Source organism: Syngnathus leptorhynchus, chromosome 2 (genome assembly GCF_054491065.1).
Source record: "Syngnathus leptorhynchus isolate UIUO chromosome 2, UIUO_Slep, whole genome shotgun sequence".
Classification (NCBI taxonomy): Eukaryota; Metazoa; Chordata; class Actinopteri; order Syngnathiformes; family Syngnathidae; genus Syngnathus; species Syngnathus leptorhynchus.
The window spans coordinates 23,158,397-23,186,187 of NC_141196.1; the positions used below are offsets into that span (position 1 = coordinate 23,158,397).

At 42.0% G+C, this 27,791-nt stretch overlaps 1 protein-coding gene across 5 annotated transcripts; it reads right to left on the reverse strand.

Annotated features, from left to right (window-relative positions):
* Positions 1–1,575: 1,575 nt before the first annotated feature.
* On the reverse strand, positions 1,576–27,791 carry LOC147061299 (cytoplasmic polyadenylation element-binding protein 4-like). Of its 5 annotated transcripts, none has more exons than XM_085937318.1 (12): positions 27,625–27,791; positions 26,149–26,759; positions 25,645–26,076; positions 23,298–23,396; positions 16,909–17,002; positions 10,357–10,407; positions 9,803–9,979; positions 9,629–9,718; positions 9,440–9,558; positions 7,061–7,175; positions 6,799–6,980; positions 1,576–4,503 (listed from the first exon to the last, which is right to left on the reverse strand). In XM_085937318.1, exons 2-12 carry the CDS (start codon positions 26,701–26,703, stop codon positions 4,276–4,278), a joined length of 2,142 nt encoding a protein of 713 aa, XP_085793444.1. In that variant the 5' UTR covers positions 26,704–26,759; positions 27,625–27,791; the 3' UTR covers positions 1,576–4,275. The 5 variants fall into 5 exon arrangements, with proteins under 5 accessions (XP_085793444.1, XP_085793415.1, XP_085793405.1 ...); XM_085937289.1 differs by lacking the exon at positions 27,625–27,791 and adding exons at positions 26,872–26,920; positions 27,173–27,618 and having other exon boundaries at positions 25,645–26,759; XM_085937279.1 differs by having other exon boundaries at positions 25,645–26,759.

Genomic DNA, 27,791 nt, shown 5'->3' on the forward strand with positions numbered 1-27,791 from the left:
TCGGTCGGAAAAGGGTGGAATGCCCTCTCCGGATCGGGGATGAGCTCCTGCCCCAAGTGGAGGAGTTCAAGTATCTTGGGGTCTTGTTCACGAGTGAGGGCAGGATGGAGCGCGAGATCGACAGGCGGATCGGTGCAGCGTCGGCAGTCATGCGGACTCTGTACCGGTCCGTCGTGGTGAAGAGAGAGCTGAGCCAAATGGCAAAGCTCTCGATTTACCGGTCGATCTACGCTCCTACCCTCACCTATGGTCACGAGCTATGGGTCGTGACCGAAAGAACGAGATCCAGGATACAAGCGGCTGAAATGAGTTTCCTCCGCAGGGTGTCCGGGCTCTCCCTTAGAGATAGGGTGAGAAGTTCGGTCATCCGGGAGAGACTCTGAGTAGAGCCGCTGCTCCTCCACGTTGAGAGGAGCCAGTTGAGGTGGCTTGGGCATCTCATCAGGATGCCTCCTGGACGCCTCCCTGGGGAGGTGTTCCGGGCATGTCCCACCGGTAGGAGACCCCGGGGTCGACCCAGGACGCGCTGGAGAGACTACGTCTCTCGGCTGGCCTGGGAACGCCTTGGGATCCCCCGGGATGAGCTGGAGGAAGTGGCTGGGGAGAGGGAGGTCTGGGAGTCCCTCCTAAAGCTGCTGCCCCCGCGACCCGACCCCGGATAAGCGGAAGAAGATGAAGATATATATATATATATATATATATATATATATATATATATATATGAAAAACATTTTCAGCATAGCATCAAAGTCACTTTCACTTCCACGCGTGGGGAACGCAAACAATTTCATAACGTTCTCCACCTCATACCCTATGAAGTATATCAGAGTGGACACTTTGACATCGCCAGCCTCGTCACCTAGCTTGGTCGCCGCCCAATAACGCAGAAACCTTTGTCTCCAACATGGCCACTCTCCAGGTTTATTGAAGCAGAAACTCTCCGGCGGTTTGAAGTTCGGCATGATCATTGTGCGGGTCTCTTCTCTATCCGGACCACTCAAGACTCTGTGTTCAACACGGGGTACTTTATTCCAGCCTCAAGCTCTCTCTATGAACGACAACGGTGCAACGCCGACCGTACAACACTACTAAACAAATATACATCCATGACATATGTTACACGGAAGATGCTGGAATTTGCACTTGTAAGTCAGAATTTTAATCAACCCTCTTCGTGAAATTGGATCTCCAATTCGGCAAATATCAAATGTGTAAAACTCCAGTGAACAGAGGACCAACGTTCCTCTTCCATTGGGATGGATATGGAGCAAGCTTAGCGCATGTTGTGATACAACTGATGCATTTATGTTACACAGATGTTGGAATTTGCACCGGTCGGTCGGTCAGTGTACTGGCCGCCATTAAACAACCCAAGATCTTGCCAATAAAGAACCAACTCTATACTCCACATCTTTGCTTTCCCGGCTCAATAACAGACATCCCGTATGACATGCAACACTACCTACCTACATACATACTGCAGTCTATAGTTTAATATATACATATATTATATATTTATAATATATATAAAGACATTTCTTCACGGAAGCCCCCCATTAAATTCAAAGTACTTGATTCTTCCTCACAGCTCTTTTATTCATTCAACATCGCACGTTACAAATACTTCAAATGTATGCAGAGAGTCACAAACAAGGTTGGCAGCTAATGAATGACATTGGATCTTTGTTTTTACTTAACTTCTACAAATCAGCAATCAAAACAGATGTCTGTATTGTAGCGTAAAATAAACAGGAGGAAAATATAAAAATTAGAACTTGCGTATAAATGTGAAATTATTTAAAAATCCAAATTATAAATGTGAAACTACTAAATAAAATTCCAAATTATATTAGGTAAAAAAAAGTTAATAAATATTACTTTCCCAGCATACAATTAAAAACTATTGAACATTTGCAATCAAGTAATACTAAGGGATATATTCAGTTGCATCTGAAAATGCAGAGCAAAAAACAGCAATTAGAAAAACTAGACATCAAGTTAAACACACCCAAAAATATATAACAAAAATCTAATCCAATTTATAGTCATACATTTCAATTAAAAAAATAGCAAATGTAATACATTGTCAATTTTGTTTATACAATGTTTTCAATCACACTTGCATGGTAGTAGCAAAATAAGTACGTAAGCACAAAACTAAATGTTTAAAAATAAATTCATATATAAATTAGCTTTTTTTAAATATATATATATATATATATATATATTATATTTATGTCTCGCAAACATCCGAATGAGGGAACAAAAAGGAGGGAACGATAATACGACTGCATGATTTATGGATTGAATGACTGACTGCGAAGACTTGCTTTTGGAAAGAAAAATAAGTATTGCACATAATGGCTCACAGTTAACTTGCAACATTACATCACATTCAGGATATGTCCCAAAGCATGCCACATCACAAAAGGGGTCAAATCATCAAGTCTTCTCAATTATGTACTACACCATGTGTTCTCTACATTACAAAAGTATTGTCATAGTGTAGATTGCATAAACATTTCTGTGTGAGGGAGGCAGACTTCATCGTGTAGCGAGAGGTGATCTCCAAGAGACAATGAAAAAGAAGGAGCGCCAGTGCATTAGATCATTAGGTCCTGCATTATCACTAGCCACGTAGTTTCTGTAGTAGATAATTACCGTATGCATGCCAAGAAGTAGAACTTACAGGCAGTCCCAGAAAGAGGAGCTAAATATTCAAACCCACTCAGGTGATAGAAGATTGATCACAAGACCGTAGCCAAAACATTTATTTTACTCAATCATATCAACTACACCTACGAGTGAAATACCAGAATATATATGTATTTTCAAGACTTATCAAAATATTTTACAAAGGTCTTGCCATGCCTTAGGATCCCGTAATAATGTTAATCAGGGCAGAGGAGAATCTACGCATGTATGACTGGCTAATGACAGCCTATTTTGAAGCTCCAGAATCACACCAATACACCAGACAATGTTCAGATTTACCAGCACTTAAATATATAAAAGCTAATTGAAAATTATATTATCATTCATTTTCTTTTCTTAAATTAAGTTTACCATAATTGCAGATCTCTTAGTAACAAAGGTACAAAATTATTTTTCACCAAGTGAAAAAAAAAAAAAGAGGTATTGCAAAAGGAGTTCTCCCATCTGTGAAAAATGTGCCTTAAATGACTATTGAAAAAAACTTTTAGAAAAGTAGTGCATAATAAATGTATATATGTCCATGACAAAATAATCAGCTATAAAACACTGTACAAAAATCAGCAGGCCATGTATAAAATAATATCCGTTTCTCTGTGACAGCAAATTTTAGCTACAACCATATCCAATCACAACATTAGTGAGAGAAGCTCCAATCCAATCCAGGTAGAGCGTGCAGTGGTACACCATGAAGACAGCTCAGGAAGAATGGACAGTGCATTCCCATAGTTTGTACTACATTAGCATGTTAGCTTCCAGTGCTAATATCCCTGACAATATAAAGCGAGCAAATACTACTGCCAATACCTGAGCCGCGAGGGCTGAGCCTTAATGAGCTTAATTTCCAGAAAACTACCAGTACTTCCTCTGCCGCGTGACGAGAGGACGCCATAACCCCACGTTGACGTCTGCTCTCGACAATGCGTTTCAAGCCAATCTTTGGTTTGCCCTTTCCTGTTACAAAGCGTCAACTTTAATCAGAGACCTCAAACAATTGAAAGCAATACAAGCGCAGCTTTTGCCAGACGCAGGGGAGACGTGTGACGTTGGCCAGCTTCCAGACAAATCAACTTGGCATCTAAAATAACCTTTCCTCCTCTATTCTCACCCAACTCAAACTTTGGTAAATGGTACTTGTTCTCAAATTCTGCACAAATAAAAAAATAAAAAAAACATGTTCTCTGTAATGTAGCTTCCATAGTCAGTATTGTGATGAATCTTAATTAAATTTTGTTACTCTTGATAACAAATGTCAGCAGCTTTGCCAGCTATCACCAAACAAAACTACAGTCAAGTAAGAAAACATCTAAATCCAAATAGAATGCATTCATATTTTCATGCACACTTTAAGTCACAACATAAATGGGATTTTACTCTCTTCTTAGCAGTTACCATTTAGAGGGCCCAATTTAAAAAAAATACAAAAACGAAGTAATTTTTTTTTTTAACTTAAAAGAAAAGTGCATTTATATTTTTTCATATCATAGGTCATTCAATAACCCCGTTCCTTAGCTACCCCTTTCTCTCAGACCCTCCTTAATCCTAGGTTCTCTCTCCCTTGCGTTAGTTCCAGCGGAAGGAGATGTGCCGCGGTCGGTCGCCACCTTCCTTCACCAGGGGCTTGTGAAACTCGCGACCGGCCCGGGAGTGGATGGCCGCCCAGCAGTATTCACAGTAGTACTGCAAGCAGGTCACATTGGCGCAGAAGAAAGGCGCAAACTTCCCCCCGCAGCGTGTGCCCTGACACTCGTCACACAACTGGTCATCCAGCACATATGGCTTCACTTCCACCTGGAGACAGACGTACAGTAATGTATTGAGTGTTAAAATGGAAGGACTACGCATATTGAAGCTGAAATCAGGAGGAACACGACAGAATGTCATTCAACTGAACTCAGGCCGCTCATTTATAACAGTACAGTTAATGTAGTAATTGACCTATCGCTTGACTCCCCCTGAGATGACGCTCCCGGGTCCTCCGTCTTTTTTCTCATCACTTATCATGGATACCAACCTACATTTACCTACATATACACGCACACGCGCGCACACGCACACAACACGCTCGTTTGGAGTGACAGACAAAACTGTTTTATTTTGGTTTTTAAAACCTTTTTTAAACCAGCGCACTCCAGGTAGATTGAAGTTCCGGAATATTGTAGCACTGAAGGATAATGGGTTCCTGGTAGCGTCATGTTTGAGTCTTCTCAATTTTTTGACAATGAATTTGCTTCTTTTATTCCCTTAACACGCACGCTAGCACACAGCAACTAGCTCCCAAGAAGAAGCATGCAAACTAAACTCATCCACCATACCCCAGTAAAATGCAATAAAAAAAGAAAAATGCAATATACCGTAATTTTCGGACTATAAGTTGCTGTTTTTGTGATAGCTAGGGCGGGGGGGGAGGGGGGGGGATTATACTCAGGAGCGACTTATGTGATTTTTTTTCACAAATATTCAAAATTCAAAAATCCACGATGTGGTGAACCACAATGTAGCAAGGGATTAATGTCATTTGAACTGCAAGTGACGTCACCGTGCTGCGCGGTGGTTGTTTACATAAAAGGCAAAGGATTCGATCACGGGATGACGAAGATGACGAAGGGCCCCACGTACTACCGGCATCATTAGTGGCTTTGTTTGTAAGTGACGCGGAGGACGAAGAGTTTGAAGGATTTAATGATTTGGAGTGACGCAGAAGGTTTGAAAAACTATTATGGCTTTTACGCACGCCTGTTCCTTCTCGACGGGAGCTCTCTTTCACCTCCGTGGATGGAAGTCGGGGGCCGGCGCTCGGCCGGGTGGCTTTCCGGGGACGGTGGATGGGGCTCGGACATGGCTTTTTACGCACGCCTGGTCCTATTTATGGAGCTCTCTTCCACCTCCGTGGCTGGAAGTTCAGTAGTTGTTGGCTCGTTGAACTCTTGTTTTGTTAAATAAAGAGCCGTTTACCAAACCCATGTTTTTCCTGGTACTTTGTTAACGCTACAATATCGTTATATACTAGATCTCTGCAGCGCACGCGCGGCATTGTTGACAAAGAATGAGGAATTTGATCGATGGATTTAATGATTTGGTTTGATAATATTGTTGTCTTATAAACCCTCGTATAACCAGCTCAGTGGCCTAGTAGTAGAGTGTCCGCCCTGAGACTGGAAGGTTGTGGGTTCAAACCCCGGCCGGGTCATACCAAAGACTATGAAAATGGAACCCATTTCCTCCCTGCTTGGCACTCAGCATTAATGGTTGGAATTGGGGGGTTAGATCACCAAATGATTCCCGAGCGCGGCACCGCTGCTGCTCACTGCTCCCCTCTCCCCCAGGGGATAGATCAAAATCACATGGGGATGGGTTAAATGCAGAAGACAAATTTCACCACACCCAGATGTGTGTGTGACGATAATCATTGGGACTTTAACTTTGACTTTAACTTTCCTGGTACTTTGTTAACGCTACAACATAGTTGTATACTAGATCTCTGCAGCACACGCGCGGCAATGTTGACAAAGAACGAGGAATTTGATCAATGATTTGGAGTGACACAGATGGTTTGATAATATTGTTGTAATATGATAGTTATTTGAAATATACTTTATATATCGTTATATGGGTCTGTGGAATAATTAGAAATGCAACTTACAACGGGTACGACGGCAGCATATGCGGCGCATATGCGGCATTGTTTACATAAAGCACGATCGATGGATTTAATGAATTGGAGTGACACAGATGGTTTGATAAACGTGTTATGTAATACTTACTTGAATAACTCTGAATGTTACGTCAGACCCGTTCTCAGCTCCTCGTTTGTGTATATGTCACGTTTGCATACCGTATCGTTTAGCCTGTTGTTGCTGGTTCATGTCTGTTTTTGGTGTTGGATTTTGACAAATAAATTTGCCCCAAAAGTGCGACTTATACTCCGGTGCGACTTATGGATGTTTTTTTTTCACTTTGTGCTTTTTATGGCTGGTGCAATTTATACTCTGGAGCGATTTATAGTCTGAAAATTACGGTACTAGCCAATCTAATGTAGCCAATTAGGTTGGTGTTAAGTCTAAAATTAATCACAAGTTGACTTACCCTTTTGTCAATCTCCCCATGCTGCAGTTGAACAAATCTGGCGCTAATGGCTGCAATGTAGCTTTGCTGATTGGAGAAAGCCACTCGCCCTGCCCCCTTCGGGTATTTCAGTTCAGGGTCAGTGTCAATACCAGCATAGCACACTCCACCATAGAGACGGTCCATGATCATGGCCAGCTCCACTAGAAGGACAGCAACACACAAATTGAGTCGGTGTAACGACGGCAGTGTACCGCACAAGGAGGCCATTATCCAAATGTACCTGCTCGTAGAGGGCGAGGGACACCTCCTACAAAGATGGTCTTCCTTGGGTCCAAAGGCTGAGAGCCATCCATCACAAAGTCACTATCATTTAGGTTCCAGGGTCTGATTTGGACCTGGAATATATCAAATATAAACACATTACAGAAATGGACCACGTTTAGATGGTGTGTGTGAAAGCAGTTTCCAGTGTTTGCAATGTTGTTGAGGTCGTGTTTACACAAAACAGAGGGAACCACAGATTAAAGAACGAGCAGGTATCTTACCAACCCGGCCATTTTACCACTTGGAACTTGAAACACTGTCAAATCACCCTGAGAACGCTTAACACCCCCCCCCCCCACACACACACACACACACACAAAAAAAAAATCAAAATTTCACCCAAAAGTCTGAACTGAGTTTTAAGACCTGCAGGGTGACCGTAGCCTTTGTTGTTGAACCATTCGTGCTCATCGGTTTCTGAAAAGGGTTTAAAAATTACAACAAGATGATCTATGACAGCGGTCCCCAACCTTTTTAGCACCAAATTAATGTCAGACAATATTTTCACAGACTGGCCTTTAAGGTGTGGCGGATAAATACAACAAATTAAATTTATATGACCGGCATAATGGTATAATAATAAACATGAATCCACTGTGTACTCCTACGCAACTTTACTAACATCCTCATAACATCGCGTCAACAACATAAAATAGGTAATGTTATGTTCACATCACTGAGGTGTAGGGGAGAATCTGGTCCATTTTTCAAAATAAAAGCTCGTTCGAACTCAGACAAAACAGAAAAAAACGCAAGTTATTTATTCTTTCTTGTGTGGCCTGGTGCCAAATGATCCACAGATCGGCCGGTTCGCGGGTTGGGGACCACCGATCTATGACATTGGAATTAAGCTAGCAATTAGGCAGTTTTTGGTCATTTCAAATACACAAAGTGTAATTCTTTGTTTCATAGCTTTAGTCATTTCTGTTATTTTTTCAGAAAACACAAACAACTTATAAAAAGAATGAATGTAACATACAGTCAAATCTCAACATACGATTGCTTAAATATACAAATTTTCTGAAGTAATTCCTAACATTTGACGCCATCATAGTTAGCTTGCTAGACAGTAGCACGTCGGGATGACGTCAAGAAGGCTGACGCAAATGGTAGTAGTAGTGAAAAAAGGAAGAAAGTGATGATTTCCTTACAATTAAAACAAGCAATCATAAGAAAACATGAGCACGGAGTGCGTGAATTATCTTGTGAAACAATATGGCCGTAAAAACGTGTCAACAATTTCGACGATAATTATGCAGAAGGAAGCCCTCAAGGCAGTCATCATCCAAGGGGATCACCATCATCTCTAAAGGTTGCCGCAGCCCTACCCTAGAAGAGATGGAACGCCTTCTGCTTATATGGATAAAGGACAAGGAGATTGCTGGTGAAACGACCAATGAAATAATCATATGTGAGAAGGCCATATATTCTTCGTTTATCATAACGTTATGCTTATGATAAAACTTTCTTTTTATTATTTCTTTGCAATATATTTCATTTTACATCTCCCTGATATAATACATTTGTTTTATTGCTATGTGTAATTATCTGCAGTATTTATTAAGGAACAAATTAACCAAATTACAATGCATTCTTATGGGAATATTTGATCATTGTTGATTATTTCAACATATGAAGTAGGTCCCGGAACGAATTAAATTTGTATGTAGAGGTTTGACTGTATTCATTCATAAGAAATAATATTAAACATTTTGCAGGATCTGTAAACTGGGAATGTAAGTAATTTTAGCAGAGGTGGTCAGCATCATGAGAAGATGATTAAGGCCAAACTATTAATACCCCCCGAAAATTTGTTCGGCTTTATAATGGTGTAACAGGCCAACAGCTAACTGGGAGTGGCAACTAAAAGCTTGAAGCCTCTTTGATGAAGTGTTATTTGTCAAAGCATTGCTTATTGTAAAATATGTTGTGAAAAAAAGGACCAGTGTCTTGTACAAACAACAACAAATGTACATAGTGGAATAACGGAGGGAAGACCAGTTTCTTGTATCTTCAAGTACAAATGTACATACAGTCGAATAGCATCCATCCCTTTTTAATTAACAATTTGGGTTGCTAACAAAATTCTGTTTTAAAAAACAAAGTCCTCATTTATATACTATTTTCAACATGAAGGTTGCCTTTGTGAAGGATGCAGTGAAAGAAGCCCAAAACTCATTTCATTATTGTACAAAAAACAAAACAAATTACAGTGGAAATGTGGTTTCGCTAATAAAGACAATGAAAGGTTATCGTCAGTATAATCACGTCAAAATAGCGGTGAACGCATGTCGCGAGGTGGAACGTACAATACATAGAGCATGCAAGTATTTACAGGCTTGTCTTTGATGGTGGGGCTGGAGACACACAGATACAGTTTGCCATCCTCTTGGATGCAGGCATCGATCAGAGCCTGAACAGAGCTCTCATCTTGAAAGAGCAGGAAGGCGTATCCTGGGAAGGTGTGATGAGAAGAGCAGTGACCATCAAAGTGCTGTGGCATCCATGTTGTAGCAGTACTCACCTTTCGGGGGAAAATAAGATTTGCTCTCTGCCTTGTGAGGCCAGTCAACAAACAAGTGACCAAAACGACGAAAACTGGCTGTAATTTCATCTGTAAAACAAATGATCAAATTTATTTCCATACTGGCGTAGTAACCCTGATACTAGCATAGTGTCTTTCGGATCGTCGCTGTACCTTCGTCTATGTCTGGAGGCAGCCCTCCGACAAACACTTTGCGAGAGTAGCGCTCTATGCGCTCCCCATTCAGGTGGGGGTAACAGTGCATTGAGCCAAGTCCCCCGAGCCCCTGGTCAGTGGTCTCATTCTCCCCAAAAGAGCGCTCATCCTCCATGGGGAACAGAGAGGAATGGCCTAGCAAGTGGATAAAAAAAATTAAAATGGAGAACAAAACTGAAGTATGCTTAATTGAAGGCAGATTTCAAAGCAAACATGGGGCTGCGATGCTACCGCAGCAAAGTTCAATTATATCAAAAAGCTTTTTCCTTTTTTTTTTTCCTTCAACAAGTACATTACAAGATTTACCTCGTCTTCTGCCATAGCTTCTCGCTGCATGTAAAACATCACAACAAAACCTTAAAGTTCTGGGGTTAAACAGCTGTCTCAAATTAAAAAATTGTGCTCTTAAAATACGCAAATGGATCAGTTTCTAAATTAAGTGGGAAGTGTTGCAGTGTCAGGTATCAATTTCAATAATGCCTTGGTGCTTTTCATGCATGCAAGTTACATACCATTCATAGGCAGAGGCCCGTCTCCACCCTGGTGAGAGAAGCTGAAACGTCCTACAGTAAATGACAAAACAGGAAAGGCTTCAAATCATGTAACTAACAGGAATTGCATTATTTCCCTCAAGGATCGTTTGTAGCTCAATAGTTTGCGGTCAATCTGTCCTTAAAAAATATTCAATTGACAAATTAAATAATTCCTTATTTACAAACATTTATTCATACATGTGGAAGCAAACAAAAACTGCACTGCGGATTGTACAACACTGTACAGTAGTACAACAGAACATGAATGGTTTTCAATTTTCATTATGGAATCCTGTGAAGTCATCCTGTAAAGTAATACGACAAATTAGTATTACTAAATTAAGACAGCAATACAAGACTATAGGGCTGCAACAACAAACACAATGGAGAAATTGATTTTTATAATCGCAAAAATGATGTTCACGCAATGTTGTATGTGTCGACCAGGACAGCACCACAATATACAGAGCCTTTAGGAACTCTGGGCGGATCTCATCCACCCCTGGGGCCTTGACAAGGAATATCCTTTTAAACCACGTTGGTGACTTCAACCCCAGAGATAAGAAAGCCCACCTCAGACTCTCCAGGCTCTGCTTGGTTAATGGGAGGCATGTCGGTGGAATTGAGGAGCTCTTTGAAGTATTCTCCCCACTGCTTCACAACCTCCCGTCGAGATCAGCAGCACCCCATCTCCACTATACACAGTGTTAACAGTGCAGTGTTTCCCCCTCGACAGACAGTGGACCAGAATTACCTAGAAGTTATTTGGAAGTCGCTTTCTATGGCATCACCAAACTCCTACCATACCAGAGTTTTTGCTTCAGCAACAACCGAAGCTGGGTTTTGCTTGGCCATCTGGTACCTGCATTTCCCCCTGAGTCCCACAGGCATCCCTTACCACTGGTTTGGAAAATGCTGCCACAACAGGCACAGAGGTACGGAATATGGTCCAATCCCCCGGGGATGTGGGTATGCCAAGTTGGACCGGCATCTTCCCCCATCATCGGAGCAAACACACCACTAGGTGGTGATCAGTTGGTAGCTCAAAAACAACTAGCAGAAAATCTAATGACACAACTACAAAGTCGAGCATCAAACTGGGGCATAGGGTGTTCTGGTGCTAAAGGCATATATGGATGCCCTTATGTTTGAACAAGGTGTTTGTTATGCCAGCAAGAGCCAGTGTTTGTTCATCCAGTGTTTGGTGGCGGCTGTGGCTCAGGTAGTAGAGTGTGTTGTTTCGGAATCGGAGGGTTGGCGGTTCAATCCCAGCTGTCACAGTCACATGTCGTTGTGTCCTTGGGCAAGACACTTTACATACCTTGCTTCCAGGTTGCCATTGTAAATGAGAAAGTGTTCTCAATTGGCTTACCTGGTAAAACATTGAATTTTTTTTTTTTTTAATCCAAATACAATGGAACAAGAGGCAGTATCTGCAACCAACAGCCTGAGTGCTGATAATTCTAAGGATATTGATGTTATTGAAGACACTGTTAAGTGACATACAAGCACAAAACACATTTGCCAGTTCATGCCTCATGCAACATGTGATACAAAGAAGATTAGTAATAAAAGAGACTAGTATTTATTATTCTGCAGGAGTTCAATGAGACTTCATAAAAAAACAGAAATCACTGGCTCCATTGAATGAAACTTACAGTGACCAAGGGCAATCCATAGTCCTAAAGACTAATGTTGTAAAGTGTTGCTCCTAGTGGCCAAATAGAGCTCAGCCTAAATTTTACACGCTTCGATTTTGCATGATTATCTGTGTAACGCAGCTTGGTAGGGGACTCCAATTTTTGTTGTTGTAAATCCGTTTTACTACTAACCTTATAACATTTGGAAAACAACACCCCAATTTTTTTTGTTGTAAATATATTTTACTACGAACCTTATATCATTTGGAAAACAACACGCAACTACCACAGACTTATCATTTTTAATAATTACATCATATAGATTTTCACCAAGAACCATGACGTTATTCCCCAAATGCAAATGTGTATCTTACACTCTAAAAAGTCATTCAGGGCCTTAGAATATATATAACAATATTAAAAAAGTATATTAACTTAATAAAATCTCGAAAAATCACAAAACAGATCATTTGAGTTGGATATATGAAAATAAATGTTGAAAATGTTTTTATTTTTGCCTTATATTTACTTATATTTATTAAGCTTGTTTGACAAAATAAATTAGTATTTGACAAACAAATTTTAATTTTATATTCATAATATATTTAGTAAATACCAGTCAGAATATTTGAGTATGGGCCAATCATACCAATCGGTTTCAACAACTACAATTATTACATACTCTTAATATTGGTAATCTCTAACAACAACTTGAGAAAATGAGTAGTTTTCGCGCTCTCGAGTGGAGTAGTGGGATATCTACAGTCACTGCTTTTTGAAAAAAAAAAAACCAGCGGTACGGAAACGGTCAATGGACAGCACAGTAAAAATCACTTGAAGAACTCGGTAAGTGAAGCACGATTTAACGTGCATATAGACGTTGTCACCATTATGCTGCTAGCTAACTTTGTTAATCTTTTCGAGCAAACATATTGCTCTGCTATCACACGGTTCATTAAGCTAATACGATTTATACAGCAAACGTCACCAAAATGGGACTAATTTATTTGTAATTAAGCACTACACAGCATACTAAGGCGTATGTTAGTCTGCAATGGCTTCTACAACAGATGTAATTATTGTTGGGATGTTTGGGCAAAAGTTCATAATTTTTCCGAGTGAGGATATCAAGTCGAATTCATGCTGATAGAGAGGCAGTGAACGAACACATAATATCAGAATAAGTAAATGGGATGTATTTATACCATATGGAGAAGGATTATGTGTTTCAAATTTTGCAAAAGACAACTTTTTCCCCTGTATTGCACGAAAGCTAAACTCTATAAATACTCCTTTTAAGTAATGTTATCTTCTTTTTATGTTTTCCAATATAGTTATTTTACAACAATGAAAAGAAATAAATTCATACAATTTAAATACATCTGGTCCAAAAATCTTCTTATGATGAATAAAATATATGGACCTAGTTTTTCCTCACCCGGACGCGGGTCACCTTGGCGGTCCGATTCCCAGCTGCAGAAGCTGGCTCTAGGGACATGGACTGTCACCTCTCTGGCTGGAAAGGAGCCAGAGCTGGTGTGTGAGGCAGAAAAGTCATAGTCGGACTTAGCTCTACACATAGTTTGGGCTCTGGTACAAGCCCTCTCGAGAGGGGCTGGACTCTCTTTCACTCTGGAATTGCCCACGGTTGAGAGGTATCGAGCAGGTGTGGGCATACCTATTGCCCCCCGGCGGGGCGCCTTCACATTGGGGTTCACTCCAGTGAACGAGAGGGTAGCCTTCCTCCGCCTTCGGGTGGGGGACGGGTCCTGACTATTGTTTGTGCCTATGCACCGTACAGCAACTCAGAGTACCCACGCTTTTTGGGGTCCTTAGAAGAAGTGCTGGAGAGAGCTCCTTCTGGGGACTCTCTCGTTCTACTGGGTGACTTCAATGCTCACGTGGGCAATGACAGTGAGACCTGGAAGGGCGTCATTGGGAGGAACGCCCCCCCCCCCCCACGATCTGAACCCGAGCGGTGTTCTATTGTTGGACTTCTGTGGTCGACACAGATTTTAAATAATGAACACCATGTTGAAACATAAGGGTGTCCATGTGTGCACTTGGCACCAGGACACCCTAGGCCGGATGGTGGTCAGTGCCTGACGTGGCGGCAATCCTTGAACCCACTGGTGGAGATCGGTGGTAAGGGATGCTGTCAAGCTGAAGAAGGAGTCCTATCGGGCCGTTTTGGCCTGCGGGACTCCAGAGGCAGCTGACAGGTACCGGATGGCGGCTTCGGCTATCAGAGGTGGCTTGGGTATCTCATCAGGATGCCTCCTGCACACCTCCCTGGGAAGGTGTTCCGGGCATGTCCCACCGGTAGGAGACCCCGTGGACGACTCAGGACCCGCCAGAGAGACTATGTCCCTCAGCTGGCTTGGGAACGCCTTGGGATCCCCTGGAATGAGCTGGATGAAGTGGCTGGGGAGAGGGAAGTCTGAGAGTCCCCCCTAAAGCTGCTGCCCCCGTGACCCGACCCTGGATAAGCGGAAGAAGATGGATGGATGTATGGATGACTTTTCCCCAAAATGCAATTTATACTCTTGCGACTTATGTTTTTTTCCCCCTTTATTGTGCATTTTGTGGCTGATGAGACTTATACTCCGGAACGACTTTTAGTCCAAAAAATACGGTAGTTTTATGGACCTGTGGAATAAATTGAACTGCAACCGACATCAGCGGCACACCGTACACACATCCGGGGTTAGAAGCGCCAGTGTTTACACAATAAACGAAAATTCCAATGGAGTTAATGATTTGGAGTGACACAGATGGTTTGATAAACGTGTTCTTTATGTTATAGTTATTTGAATCACTGTTAATGTTACGTCAGGCCCGTTCTCAGCTCCTCCTTTGTGTTTATGTCCTGTTAGGATACCGTATCGTTTAGCCTGTTGTTGCTGTTTCATGTCTGTTCTTGGTGTTGGATTTTGTCAAATGAATTTCCCCCAAAATGCGACTTAAACTGCGGTGCGCTTTTGTATGTTTTTTCCACTTTATGGTGCATTTTATGGCTGATGCAACTTTTAGTCCGAAAAATGCAGTATGTTAAAAGTGCAGCAAAAGTCCTTGCCTAAAAACATTCATAAGCATCATGCACAGACTAAGGGATAATGACAGCAAATTTTCTCTACCCAAACACAGATTAACAATGAAATGCTTTTGTATCTCCATTGCAGGTGTTAAACTCTGGAACAATCTGAATCAAAACCTGAAACAATGCTCAAGTATGGTGATGTTTAAAGAGAAATTTAAGGAATTGATACTTATGAGTTATGATCACATTGAAATTAAATAATTTAATTTTGTTTTTCCTCTTCTGTACATGTGAAAGTAAACATACAGTAATATGTAAAGTAACAACTTTAGTGGAAACTACAAAGTATCTAGGATACCATCTCGACCAAAACCTGACTGGAGATGTGCACATTGAAAACGCAATAAAAACAGTGATCTCACAGTGATGGGGAGACACGGGCTACCTGCAGATGACGTTATCACCATCTATACCACTTTCATTAGGCCGTGTCTGGAGTACAGTTCAGTGTTCTTGGTGGGCTGCTCTAAAAGACAAGAAGCAGAGCTCGAGCGAGTCCAGACACGTGCCTGCAAAATCATCAGAAGGAGAGCAGGCAACTTCTCACAACCCCTACCATCACTTCAGACCAGGAGGGAGGAGGCTGGAGTAAGCTGGTCAGACATGCATGATCAGCAACACCCTCTGCATGACCTGTTACCTCTGACACGAGGCAGCTGCACTGCCAGGAGTTTGAGGAACCAACAAAAGCTGACTGAACTTGAACCCAGGGCCAAGACCAACAGGCTGAGAAACGCCACCTTGTATACTGCAGTCAGGCTGTATAATGACATTATTTAGACATTATTTTGAACAAGCAAAACAGCATGGCCACCAGAACTGACACTTTTTCCATGCCCATGCCCAGAACCTTTTCCATGCCCTGCTGCCTTGAAAAACATGTTTTGCTTTTTTAAATATTTAATATTTAAATTTCTTGTTGTATTGTAAAGTTCTGCTGTTTTTTTAAGTGGGGCGTTTTTAGCTCCACTGCAAGCATGAATTAATAAAGTCAGATCAAATCAACTTTGTTACAGGTAACTAAAAATTACTTTTAAATTGGATAGGGGGTGGGATTAATAACTCTTAATTCTTCCCACTCCTTTGCAGATATGTAAATACTGCCCATTATGTGCTGTATTTTGTATTGTTTGCATCTAGTGAATTTACATAACTTTCACTTTGGTTTTTTGCTTTATTGATGTATTGTTTACATGTTTGAGATGAATAAAAATCTATTCATCATTGTTTACCAGTACTATTTTATTCATAATATATCTATTATAATACATAGTATGTGAATGAAGTTTTTAAAAAGTATACAGAGTATACTGACGCCAATAGCAAAAATCCCCCATAAAAAAGAATTGCCTTATAAATGTTACAGGATGGTGGCAAAGCATGAATTTTGTTTTAAAGCCTCATAGGATGATAGTAAAGCACTAAAGCACTAAAACTGACTTTCACAAATCAAGATGTCGCCAAAGCAATACTTATCAAATATACAGGGGTTTAAAAAAATAAAAAATAAAACAATACCAGCAAATGGGTGAGTTTTTCTGCAAAAATCTATGAATAAGTGAATTCCCAAATGCCGAACCGTGAACATTTGGGTGTTACAGTCAATAAATACATTCATTAAAAAACCGCCCTGTACATTACGTACAAAACACAATTGTCATTTTTAACTTTTTCCTCTACTGTGTTTCTACACTTTGAACTGCATGCTATGCAAAGAGACCTAAAACTTCTATTTATTTATTGGCAGCGGCAACAGAGCTCATCCTCAATATTGTTATTGTGAGAACTAACCTTTCAAGGAATCCTGTTCAGCCCTCATTATGTCGATCAGGGAGTTCTCCAGAGAGTGAAGGTTGAAACCATCAAAGGAGCGGCTTCTCTCTTGCTAAAAAGAGAGGAAGAAAAAAAATTAGCGTCCTCAGAGTTTTCCCATCACCACCTAAGGCACTGTCAGCCCTGACACAGTTAGCTGCTAGTGGCTAGCAAGGTTATAATAAACTGCATAGGCCAAGGGTGTCCGCATTTTTATCTATGAGGGCCACATTTATAAACATACAGGAGGAGGTGGGCCACTTACTAGAAATTAGGTATATAGCCTTAACTTTAGTTTATTCAACTTCAATCAATTAAAAGTGGTCAGATGTGTTATATTGTTGAACATTGTCGTAATTTTCGGACTATAAGTCATGGTTTTTGTCATAGTTTGGGTGGGGGGGCGACTTATACTCAGGAGCGACTTGGGGATGACGAAGATGACGAAGGGCCCCACGTACTACCGGCATCATTAGCGGCTTTGTTTGTGACACGGAGGACGAAGAGTTTGAAGAATTTAATGATTTGGAGTGACACAGAAGGTTTGAAAAACTATGTGTTTTACGCACGCCTGGTCCTTCTCAACGGTAGCTCTCTTTCACCTCCGTCCGTGGCTGGAAGTTCAGTAGTTGTTGGCTCGTTGAACTCTTGTTTTGTTAAATAAAGAGCCGTTTACCAAACCCATGTCTTTCCTGGTACTTTGTTAACGCTACAATATAGTTATAAACTATATCTCTGCAGCGCAGGCACGGCGTTGTTGACATGAAGAATGAGGAATTTGATCGATGGATTTAATGATTTGGAGCGACACAGATGGTTTGATAATATTGTTGTAATATGATAGTTATTTGAAATATACTTTATATATCGTTATATGGGTCTGTGGAAAAATGCAACTTACAACGGGTCCGACGTCAGCATATGCGGCGCATACGCAGCAATGTTTACATAAAGCAAGATCGATGGATTTAATGAATTGGAGTGACAGATGGTTTTATAAACGTGTTATTTATGTAATACTTACTTGAATAACTCTCAATGTTACGTCAGGCCCGTTCTCAGCTCCTCGTTTGTGTATATGTCACGTTACATCTAACATGTTACTTTCTAAACCCACATGCTTGTAAAAGTAAAAACGTACCTTTTGTTTCTATGTGCTCCTTAATGTTCCTAGCGCCGCGACCTACATAGCTTATCACATCTTGACAAAGAATGCACAAAACCTTCCCTGGGACATCTAATTTACGGATATGTTCCGTCAGGCAGGTAGTTACGGACTGTGTTCCGAGGTGTAAGATGACCCTGCTCTCGAGCCATGCCCATCCGAAGCAGTTCTTGATCCCGTTCGACTTGTCTATTTCCCTGGCACGATCCCCGTCTTTTTTCTCTAAAACCCTTGCTGATTAGGCAAAGAGTAGGGAAATGATGTGACTAAAGTAGCGCCAAAATGCTGCCGAAAATAAGGCGGATGTTGTCACAATACTGCTGCCAGCTGCCCCCCCATATATAAAAACAATTTTATTGATTTATCCATAAAAAGCTCATTCTCAGAACAGCAGCCTCAGATTTCGTCTCAGTCGAGCTTCGTCTCTGCACTGAACTCTAAGTGTATTAAGTATTATTTGTTGATGGTATTTCTATGATAATTAGGTTAATACTTTTTAATCATCTTTTTCCATGTTTTTAATAAAAAATACTTATTGTGACCTTTTCAAAACATCTCTCACCTGACAAATACACCATATTACGTTAAACATCATCCCAAAAATGTCATGAAAACCAACTGCAAGGAGCTATAAAGGATCCTCGCAACGCTGGCCTCATTGGGGTCCTGGCACAAAATCTCTCTATCATATAAATGTTTTAGCCAGGCCTGATGTGTGCACAGTTTAATGAATGTGCCTGTTTAGACCTTCAAAAAAAAAAAAACAGCACAATGGCTAACAATTCCAAAATTAAGTCAAATTGGTGGCCTGCCGTTTAAGTTTGGTATGTGGCTCCAAAAGACATTTTCTGGGTCTTGGGCTGTTATGTATGTATGTGATCTTTCAGGGATCTACGTGAAATGTAGAACTGGGAGTAGTTCGTTAAAATTTAGTGTGTGTGTGTGGGGGGGGGGGGGTTACAGCCATGTTTGGGGGGGGGGGGGGGGGGGGGAGTGGCACCAGAAAAGGTAAAATATTATTTTTTATTATTTTGTGTTGGCAATATTTCATGTTAAAACCTGTCCAAAAAAAAATGCTCAAAGTTTGAAGAGAATTGGATTAAATCTGTTGGGAGTTTCTTGAATTATGACTTACATTTCATTCCACTGAGACAGCACTTGCTAAAGTGACTAATGATCTCCTCTTAGCTATGGATTCAAATACTTCATCGGTATTGTTACTACTCGATCTAAGTGCTGCCTTCGACACTGTTGACTTCAATATTTTATTAGAGCGTCTTAAAGGTTGTGTTGGTATTTCGGGGTCAGCACTAGGCTGGTTTCATTCGTATCTATCAGACAGGACGCACCGAGTGGTCCATGGCAATGCGTCCTCTGAGCTCTATAAAGTTACGTGTGGTGTCCCACAGGGATCGGTACTAGGACCAATTCTATTTAATATTTATATGACTCCGCTTGGGAACATAATACGTAAATATAATATTAGTTTTCAATGTTACGCGGATGACACCCAATTATATATGCCATTATCAATGACAGATCCGCGGGACTGTTGTAATCTTGAGGCATGCCTTGCGGAGATCAAGCAATGGATGTCTCTCAACTTTCTTCGTCTGAACCCAGATAAAACTGAGATGTTGATAATTGGTCCAGCTCGTTATCAACATTTATTTAAGGAAACCGCTATAACTCTAGATAACCGTACTATCACTCAGAGTGATACTGTAACTAATCTCGGGGTAATATTTGACCAAACGCTCTCCTTTCAAAAGCACATTAAGAATATAACCAGAATAGCATTTTTTCACCTTCGTAATATTGCTAAGATTCGCCCAATCCTCTCGACCGGTGATGCCGAAATTATTATACATGCATTTATCACGTCGCGCCTGGACTACTGTAATGCATTATTCTCTGGTCTTCCCAAGTCCAGCATCAAAAGTCTACAGATAGTACAAAATGCTGCTGCAAGGCTGCTCTCACGGACAAGAAAATTTGATCACATTACCCCAATATTAGCCAATTTACACTGGCTCCCGGTCCATTTAAGATGTGACTTCAAGGTTCTTCTATTAACCTATAAATCATTGCATGGCTTAGCGCCTTCATATCTCGTCGACTTAGTTTTTCCTTATGTTCCGTCTCGTAACCTTTGTTCGCAGCCTGTTTAGTGGAAATTCAGGACGCAGGCTCGGTTGCTGCGTTATTGGGATTTCCACTCCCAATCCCTGGAATACATACTCCAGGTCTATGACAAGGCGCCTGCAGAAAGGTTGCAGAAACCGGGAAGTGATACTATCAAACCTGACGTCCAGAAGAGCAAAGATTTCTTCTCCAAGCAGTAATAAGACCAAGGCTAGAATCTGCTGCCTGTTCTAATAGATTTCATTTCAATAATGTTTTCAGAAAATAGCTTTTTATGTTTTTTTGGTTTGGTATTTTTTTTAATCAAGATTCAGCCAAAAGCGGTCGTCTCACTACATGCAAGTGTTTGAACCCACCTACCTCTCCACCTGTGCACCCTCCCTTGCCCCAAATTAATTTTTTTTTTTAGCACCCTAAAGGATGCTGATGATAGTTCAATCATCAATCACGTCGCGCCTGGACTACTGTCAGGCTAGTAATCAGTGATCGGAACTGTTTCAAAAATAATTATTAATATTCTAGTTGGAGATGTTACCATAAGGAGCGTTTAATATTTGCAGATAACCTTTGCAATCTGGTTGTACTGGTTAAAATTAGACTTTATAAAAGAATAATTTAATCCTGAACCATAAAGCCACCATAGTTTCCTTGACTAACTTGAACCCTGCCTCCTGCTCCTCCCTCACTCGCCTCCCCTCCCGTTCTTCCTTCCTTCCTTACTTCCTTCCTTCCTTCCTTCCCCGTCTTCGCCTTCAGTTCCATTTCAGAAAAGACACTTACTTCTCCAAGCAGTAGAAGTTGGAGCTCGTCCTGAACAAAGGACACGCTACTTTGTGTAAACCAAACCAAAATACATATTATGTATTTTGTGCTATCTTTTTTACCAATAGCACAAAGTAGCAGCACTTAGTTTCAACTGTCTCTGTGAAACTAACTGCTCATGATTTGTCTCATGAAAAAAAACAAAAACCCATCAACACATTCACGAAGTGAAATTTGTCATTTCACTTGACAAATTACAAATTAAATTGGGCCAGAGTTTGAAGAATTGTGGGCTTACATTTCCAACACACGTACATTGTTGGAAATGTACACGTACATTGTGTCTTGTAAATTGTTCATTGGTACCTTTGCAGTTCTTGCTCAATTTGTACAAGGATTATTCTTATTTTTGTGTAATTTCTAACTTTTTTAGAAATCACATGATGCTCCTGTGTCTTTTAGTGACACCGAGGTCCAAGAAAATGTCTGCAGGGGCTAGAGCATTTTCTATTCGGGCTCCGGAGCTCTGGAATGCCCTGCCAATGGATATTAGAACTGCTACCTCAGTAGAAACATTTAAGACACGTTTAAAGACGTATCTCTATGATATGGCCTTTAATTAACCTGTAGTAGCCGATTCGGCTGGAGTTTGTTTTTGCTCCCTCTCCCCGACCCCACTCCCCCCACCCCTCCCCGGTTGGGGAGGTGGTTAGGTGACACCCAAGCTGAAGACGGCTATCTAGATTCTCGTGGACCAATTCAGCATGAGGGAACTGCAGCGGAATACCCTCCTTAGAGGACACTGCCAGGACAATCGAAGGCAGCTCTTCGCTTTGGCCTGGACATCCACTTTTTGATTTCCATATTATGTATTTTATGTGCCCTCTTTGCATCCATTGCAGCCTGGTGATCCTGAAAGGGGGATCCTTCCATCTGTGGTCCCTTCTCAAGGTTTCTCATTTTTCCCCTGGTAGGGGTTTTTGAGTTTTTCCTTGCCCTTTTGGGAGCCCAAGATCAGGGGATGCTTTGAGAATAGTTGTCAATTGATTGTCTATGTGAAGCCCTTTGAGACTGCTTGTGATTTAGGGCTATACAAATAAACTTGACTTGACTTGACATTTTACATCAAACATACAAAGTTTGAAAACAAACAAAAATATCTAGCTGTCTCTATAGAAAGGCCCCAAAAAGGTGGAAAATTTCAAGGTAAATCAAAGTGGAAGACCTTTTTTGTAAGTCGTGGCTTGTGACATGCCTCACAATTTTAGTAGGTCTCGGTGAAATGTACAACAACAAAATTTGATGCCCGGCCCCTATCATATAATATGCTGAAAATATAAAATGACCAGTCATTTTTGTTCATCTAGAAGCGCCATGTCACGCTCAATTTTTGTAGCTGTAGGTCAAACGTACCAGGACAGGGATCCGTTTAACCACTGTAGAGGGTGCTAAGACATCTTGTTTTTGTACTTTTGGAGAGCTTTCGTTCACATACAGTTACACAAAAATGCAATTCTTTTTAGAAAATTAATGACTGTGACCCTCGTGAAGATAAGCGGTTCAGATAATGAATGCATGGATGGCTGGATTACTGCAACAATTGGTACCTGGCAGCGTTCCATGCATGAATGAAAATTCACAAACTAAAATAACCCTAACCCTACTTACCCTGGGGGAGTCAATGACACGAAAGAAAATGTTTTCCATCCTTCTGTCCGTCCGTCCGTCCGTCCGTCCGTCCGTCCCTCCCTCCCTCCCTCCCGTCCCCACGGGAGTCGCGGGTGTGCTGGAGCCTATCCCAGCAGTCATCGGGCAGTAGGCGGGGGACACCCTGAACCGGTTGCCAGCCAATCGCAGGGGACACAGATACAAACAACCATTCACACTCACACCCAGGGGCATTTTGGAGTACTCCTTCGGCCGACCAAGCATGTTTTTGGCATTTGAAAAAAAAATCTGCAAAGCGTGATGCCGACTGTAGATCTTAGAGGCTTTAAAGCAGACAAAGCATCAGTAAAGTTACGTATAGCACAGGACTTCTGAAATGAGCGTAAGCAAGCCAGGGAATGAGAATAATTTCCTCCGGCCAAATGATGTACACATGACCGTCACATATCCTGTTTTGCTCAATGGCTAATGCATTTGGTGCAGACGAATGTTGTCAATACTATGAGAATTACAAGGCCCAAGGAGGACGTACTAGTTATCACTGATGACCTACAGGAACCCCAGTGGAAGACATGATAGCGTCACAACCAGCTAAACAAAGTTTATGGATATATTATGATAGGCTCACCTGGAGAGGGTAGACATTATCATTGCGGGTCACAGCATCCTCCACCCAACCCTTGTGATTGAAGCCAGAGTTATTCCGGGGAAACTTCTGGGAAGGAACCTGAGGAACAGGAAGACTTTCATGCACAGGTCAACATTATTTTGTATTAATACCACCGTATTTTTCAGACTATAAGTCGCTCCGGAATATAGGTTGCATTAGCCATAAAATGAACAATAAGGTGGAAAGTAACATATATAAGTCGCTCCGGAGTATAGGTCGCATTTCGAAGGAAATTTATTCGACAAAATCCAACACCAAGAACAGACATGAACGAGCAACAACAGGCTCAACGATAGGTATGCTAACGTGACATAAACACAACCAAAGAGCTGAGAACAGGCCTGACGTAACATTCAGAGTTATTCTAATAACTATTACAAATATTATATTTCAAATAACTATCATATTACAACAATATTATCAAATCATCTGTGTCACTCCAAATCATTAAATCCATCGATCAAATTCCTCGTCCTTTGTCATCAACAATGCGCGTGCGCCCTGACGTCAGCCTCGTCGTTATTCCACAGATCTAGTATATAACTATATTGTAGCGTTAACAAAGTTGACTTCCATCCCCGGAGATGGCATTTCCAGCCACAGAGGTGGAAGAGAGCTCCATAGAATAGGACCGGGCGTGCGTAAAAGCCATGTCCGAGCCCCATCCACCGTCCACGGACAGCCGGTAGTACGTGGGCCCTTATCTTCGTCATTCCGTGATCGAATCTTTGTTCTTTATGTAAACAACCGCCGCACCGCTGACGTCACGTGAAATTCAAATTACAGCAATCCCTTGCTACATCGCGGCTCGTTTATCGCGTGAAATTCAAATTACAGCAATCCCTTGCTACATCGCGGCTCGTTTATCGCAGTTTCCCTCTTATCTTTTTTTTTTTTTTTTTTAATTTTGAAAATTTGTGAAAAAATTCACAGAGAAGTTGCCCCTCAGTATAAGTCGCCCCCCCACCCAAACTATGAAAAAAAACGCGACTTATAGTCCGAAAATTACGGTACAGTGGAACCTCAGTTTTCGAACATCCCGGTTCTCGAACAATTCGGTATTCGAACAAAAAATTTGAGATTTTTTTTTGCTTCGGATATCGGATATTCGGTTATATCAACTCTAATCATGCCTCCAAATGAAGCAAGTGGGAGCAGTAAAGCCATTCTAAAACACAGACGCTCCTAAAGCAATGCAACAGTGAGCGCCCGGCACGCTGTGGGCGGTTGCGCGATCGGAACAAATTAAGCTCTCTGCGCACTGAGGTCCACTTCAATTTTGGAAAGTCCATGGGGACTTTAAAAATATTTTCTAAATATCATCTGCTGCTCTGTCACAATAATGCGACCTGCGTGTTGCAGCTGCGCGGTCGGCGACACGCTACGGTTGCGCGTTTGGTGGTGCGCTGCAGTTGCGCGATCGGACAAAAATGCACAAATGAAAAAATGACTTTTTGTTTTTGCTTGGAACAAATTACATTTTTTTTCCATTATTTGTAATGGGAAAACATGAGTCGGAATTCGAACGATTCACTTCTTGACCAGCCTTTTGGAACGGATTGTGTTCGAAAACCGAGGCTCCACTGTACTCTTATTATGAAATTGTACAATATATTCTTAATCACGCACATGCTTACATAACTACTAGCAGCTAAAAGACAACTATTGCTCTCAGAAGCACCACATATGGTAGTGACGGAAATTATCATTCAAAACAATCTAACTTTCTGGAATATAGCATGCGTCATATTGAAACGTTTAATTCCTAACATTGCTGTATATAAAACGGTATACAATATTGAGACGAAGCAACCACAAAATGAGTGCTGTTGGACTGCCTGTGGACCAATGGCCAACTTATTAAGTTAAGCAACCCCTATAAAATGCCACTAGATCACAGGTGTCAAACTCAAGGCCCGGGGGCCAGATACGGTCCGCTACATCATTTTATGTGGCCAGCGAAGCCAAATTGTGCAAATTGTCTTTACTTTTAATATTTAAAAAAAAAAAAAATATTTGACCAGGTTTTACTCGTCTGATTTGAAATAGAGTTATTTGTCAGTTTGTTTTGTTACTTTTACTGTATATAATATGAGGCGCTCATACATTTATTTGAGTTGACAGTCACCGGCCCTCCGAAAGAAGCTATGACTACAATGCGGCCCGTGAAAAAAATGAGTTTGTCACCCCTGCACTAGATAATAGTAGTCATTCAATGTCAATTATTATGCAAAAAAAATATCAACAACCACTTTGCAGATTTACATGTACACACGTTTTGATGAGTCAAGACATTTGAATCTACCTGACTGTTGGGGAAGGACTTCTTTAGCGGAGAGATGGAGTTAAGGCCAGTCATTCCTCCACCTACACCACGTCGGTATTCTCGAGCCCCATGTGTGCCCCCCCAGCCTCCATAGCTGCCCGGGCTCCAGGTGGTTGATGTGGGTGTGGGGGGGGTCTGGAAGCTTCCCCAGGGTGAAGGGTGTTTGCTCTGGGCAGGAGTGAGGTGGGGCAGCTGGGAGAAGCCTCCAGTCCGATGAGCGTGCGAAGGGAAGGAGGGCTGAGGAGCATGAGGGCTTGCCGGAGAGCGTCGGTGCTGCGGTGGAACGCCCTGTCCGTGAGGATGATAGGGCGGGGGCTGAGGTGCGGGAGGATGGTGCTGGGAGACTGGTCCAATCTGTGGAGAAAAATTGCCACCTGCACCAAAGCCAGGCCCGGCGTGGTGGGAGAAGCTCTGGAACAGCATGGGAGGTGCATTGTCATTGGAGCCAGCAGGCCCAAAGAAGCCCCCAACATCATCACCTACCACTGGAGACTGGGTACAAGGAACAGCAGGGGACCAGTTGTTGAAGCTCGTCAGTGAGGAAGTGGGGGACTGTGTGCACCCTGTACCCATTCCCAGGGTATCCTGGTAATCAAACGCACTTAGCACTGGTGACTCCATCCTGAGCTTCTCCTTCCCATCACTGCTCTCCAGAGAACCTTTCTCCAATAAGTTGTCTTCAGGAAGAGCTCCCTCCTGATCTCCTAAGGAAGCGCCAGCCTTCTGCTGGCCTGGAGAGAGGGCCTGAGGCTGAGCCTGGACCTGAGACTTTTCCTGCATTTCCTGGAGGTTTAAAGCTGTGGACTTGTCAGACTCCAGAATCTCATCTTGCATGTTACTTTGTTGAGCTACTGCAGGGAACAGCCAAGCACTTCCCCCATTGGTCGAGCAGGTGTTGTTTACAAAGGAGGGGGGGCTCGGAGGGTTGGAAGGATGGTGAGTGTGTTGGGGTTGGAGTAGAGGAGGGATTCTTACAGGGAAAGCAGATTTGTCCCCACTGCTGTTTTTCACCAGAACTCCAAACCCGTAGTCCCCCATTTAGGACACCCAGTAAATATTCAGTAGATTTAGGCTTTCACCAATTTTTTTTAATCCTGAAAAAGAGGACAATTGGATTAGAATGATGAAAAATCTCACATCAAAGTACACCTTGAATGAGTCTGGTTATTAAAAATAACATACGTATGGCAGTGGATGAGTACTTACATCGCATCAGGTCTGTTTTCTAATGCAACAACAGAAACGAAAGATCCATCTAGTCGGGGTGATAATGCAGGTAAATGCAAATAGGATTAACACCCAACAGAACCAGCATAGGCAGCAACTCAACGGCCGGTTTGACGCCTACAAAGGTCGTTGCGCAGCTAGCGGCAAAGCTAACATCGACTCCACCACCTCCTTTTCATCATGCACACGAACCAAGCTATTTTAAAGCACCCCGCAGCATTACTGTGTATTTGTGACAGAACCGGCCTGCGCCGAGGTAGGCAACAGCGGGGACACCTACCGTGAATTTTTCCTTTTTAAGCAATGACCTCCTCACCCGTAGCCATTTAAATACAGGGAAATGCTGCTGACGTCTATCGTCGGTACTCAATGTAGGGTAGTTCCCTTACTGGATCCGCTATGCTAGCTCAAGTGACGGTGACACAACGTTAGCATATTTGCACAGCAGCTGGCTAGCATTAAAGCGCTTTCTGCGGATAACAGTGTCAAACGAAACGAACGAATGTACGCGACACCATCACGGACAAGAGCTCGGTGGAAATTTCCAGGGGATGACAAGTGAGAAATGGAGCTTGGCTATTTAAACGCCCTTGTCTATTTCGTGCCCTGTATGTTCAATGTCACACAGCAAAGCCATCAAATTTTCACCTCGAAACAACGCATCGCAACTGCCTCTGCTTCCCTAAGGTACCGGGAATACGAGTAAATCGGTAGCAACTTGGTCATAACTACCTTCAGTTCGGCGTCATGACCTCGATGTTGCCATATTTCAGCGTTTATACTTTTTCTGCATTTCACAGACGGCCGGTGTAAATGGTTTCTCCTTTCATCCCGATGACAGCTGAACCAGTCGGCGGACACTTCCGAGTACAAGCCCCGCCCTGACTGCGACCAGGAAG

What these genes read in the sequence shown, in the direction of transcription:
- LOC147061299 (XM_085937279.1), bottom strand. Translation starts at nt 26,703, where the DNA reads ATGGGGGACTACGGGTTTGGAGTTCTGGTGAAAAACAGCAGTGGGGAC. An exon ending in ATAATGTCTACCCTCTCCAG is followed by an intron (nt 17,003 to 23,297) that starts GTGAGCCTATCA and finishes CTCTCTTTTTAG; the next exon opens with CAAGAGAGAAGCCGCTCCTT. An exon ending in ATCTTATTTTCCCCCGAAAG is followed by an intron (nt 9,559 to 9,628) that starts GTGAGTACTGCT and finishes ACACCTTCCCAG; the next exon opens with GATACGCCTTCCTGCTCTTT.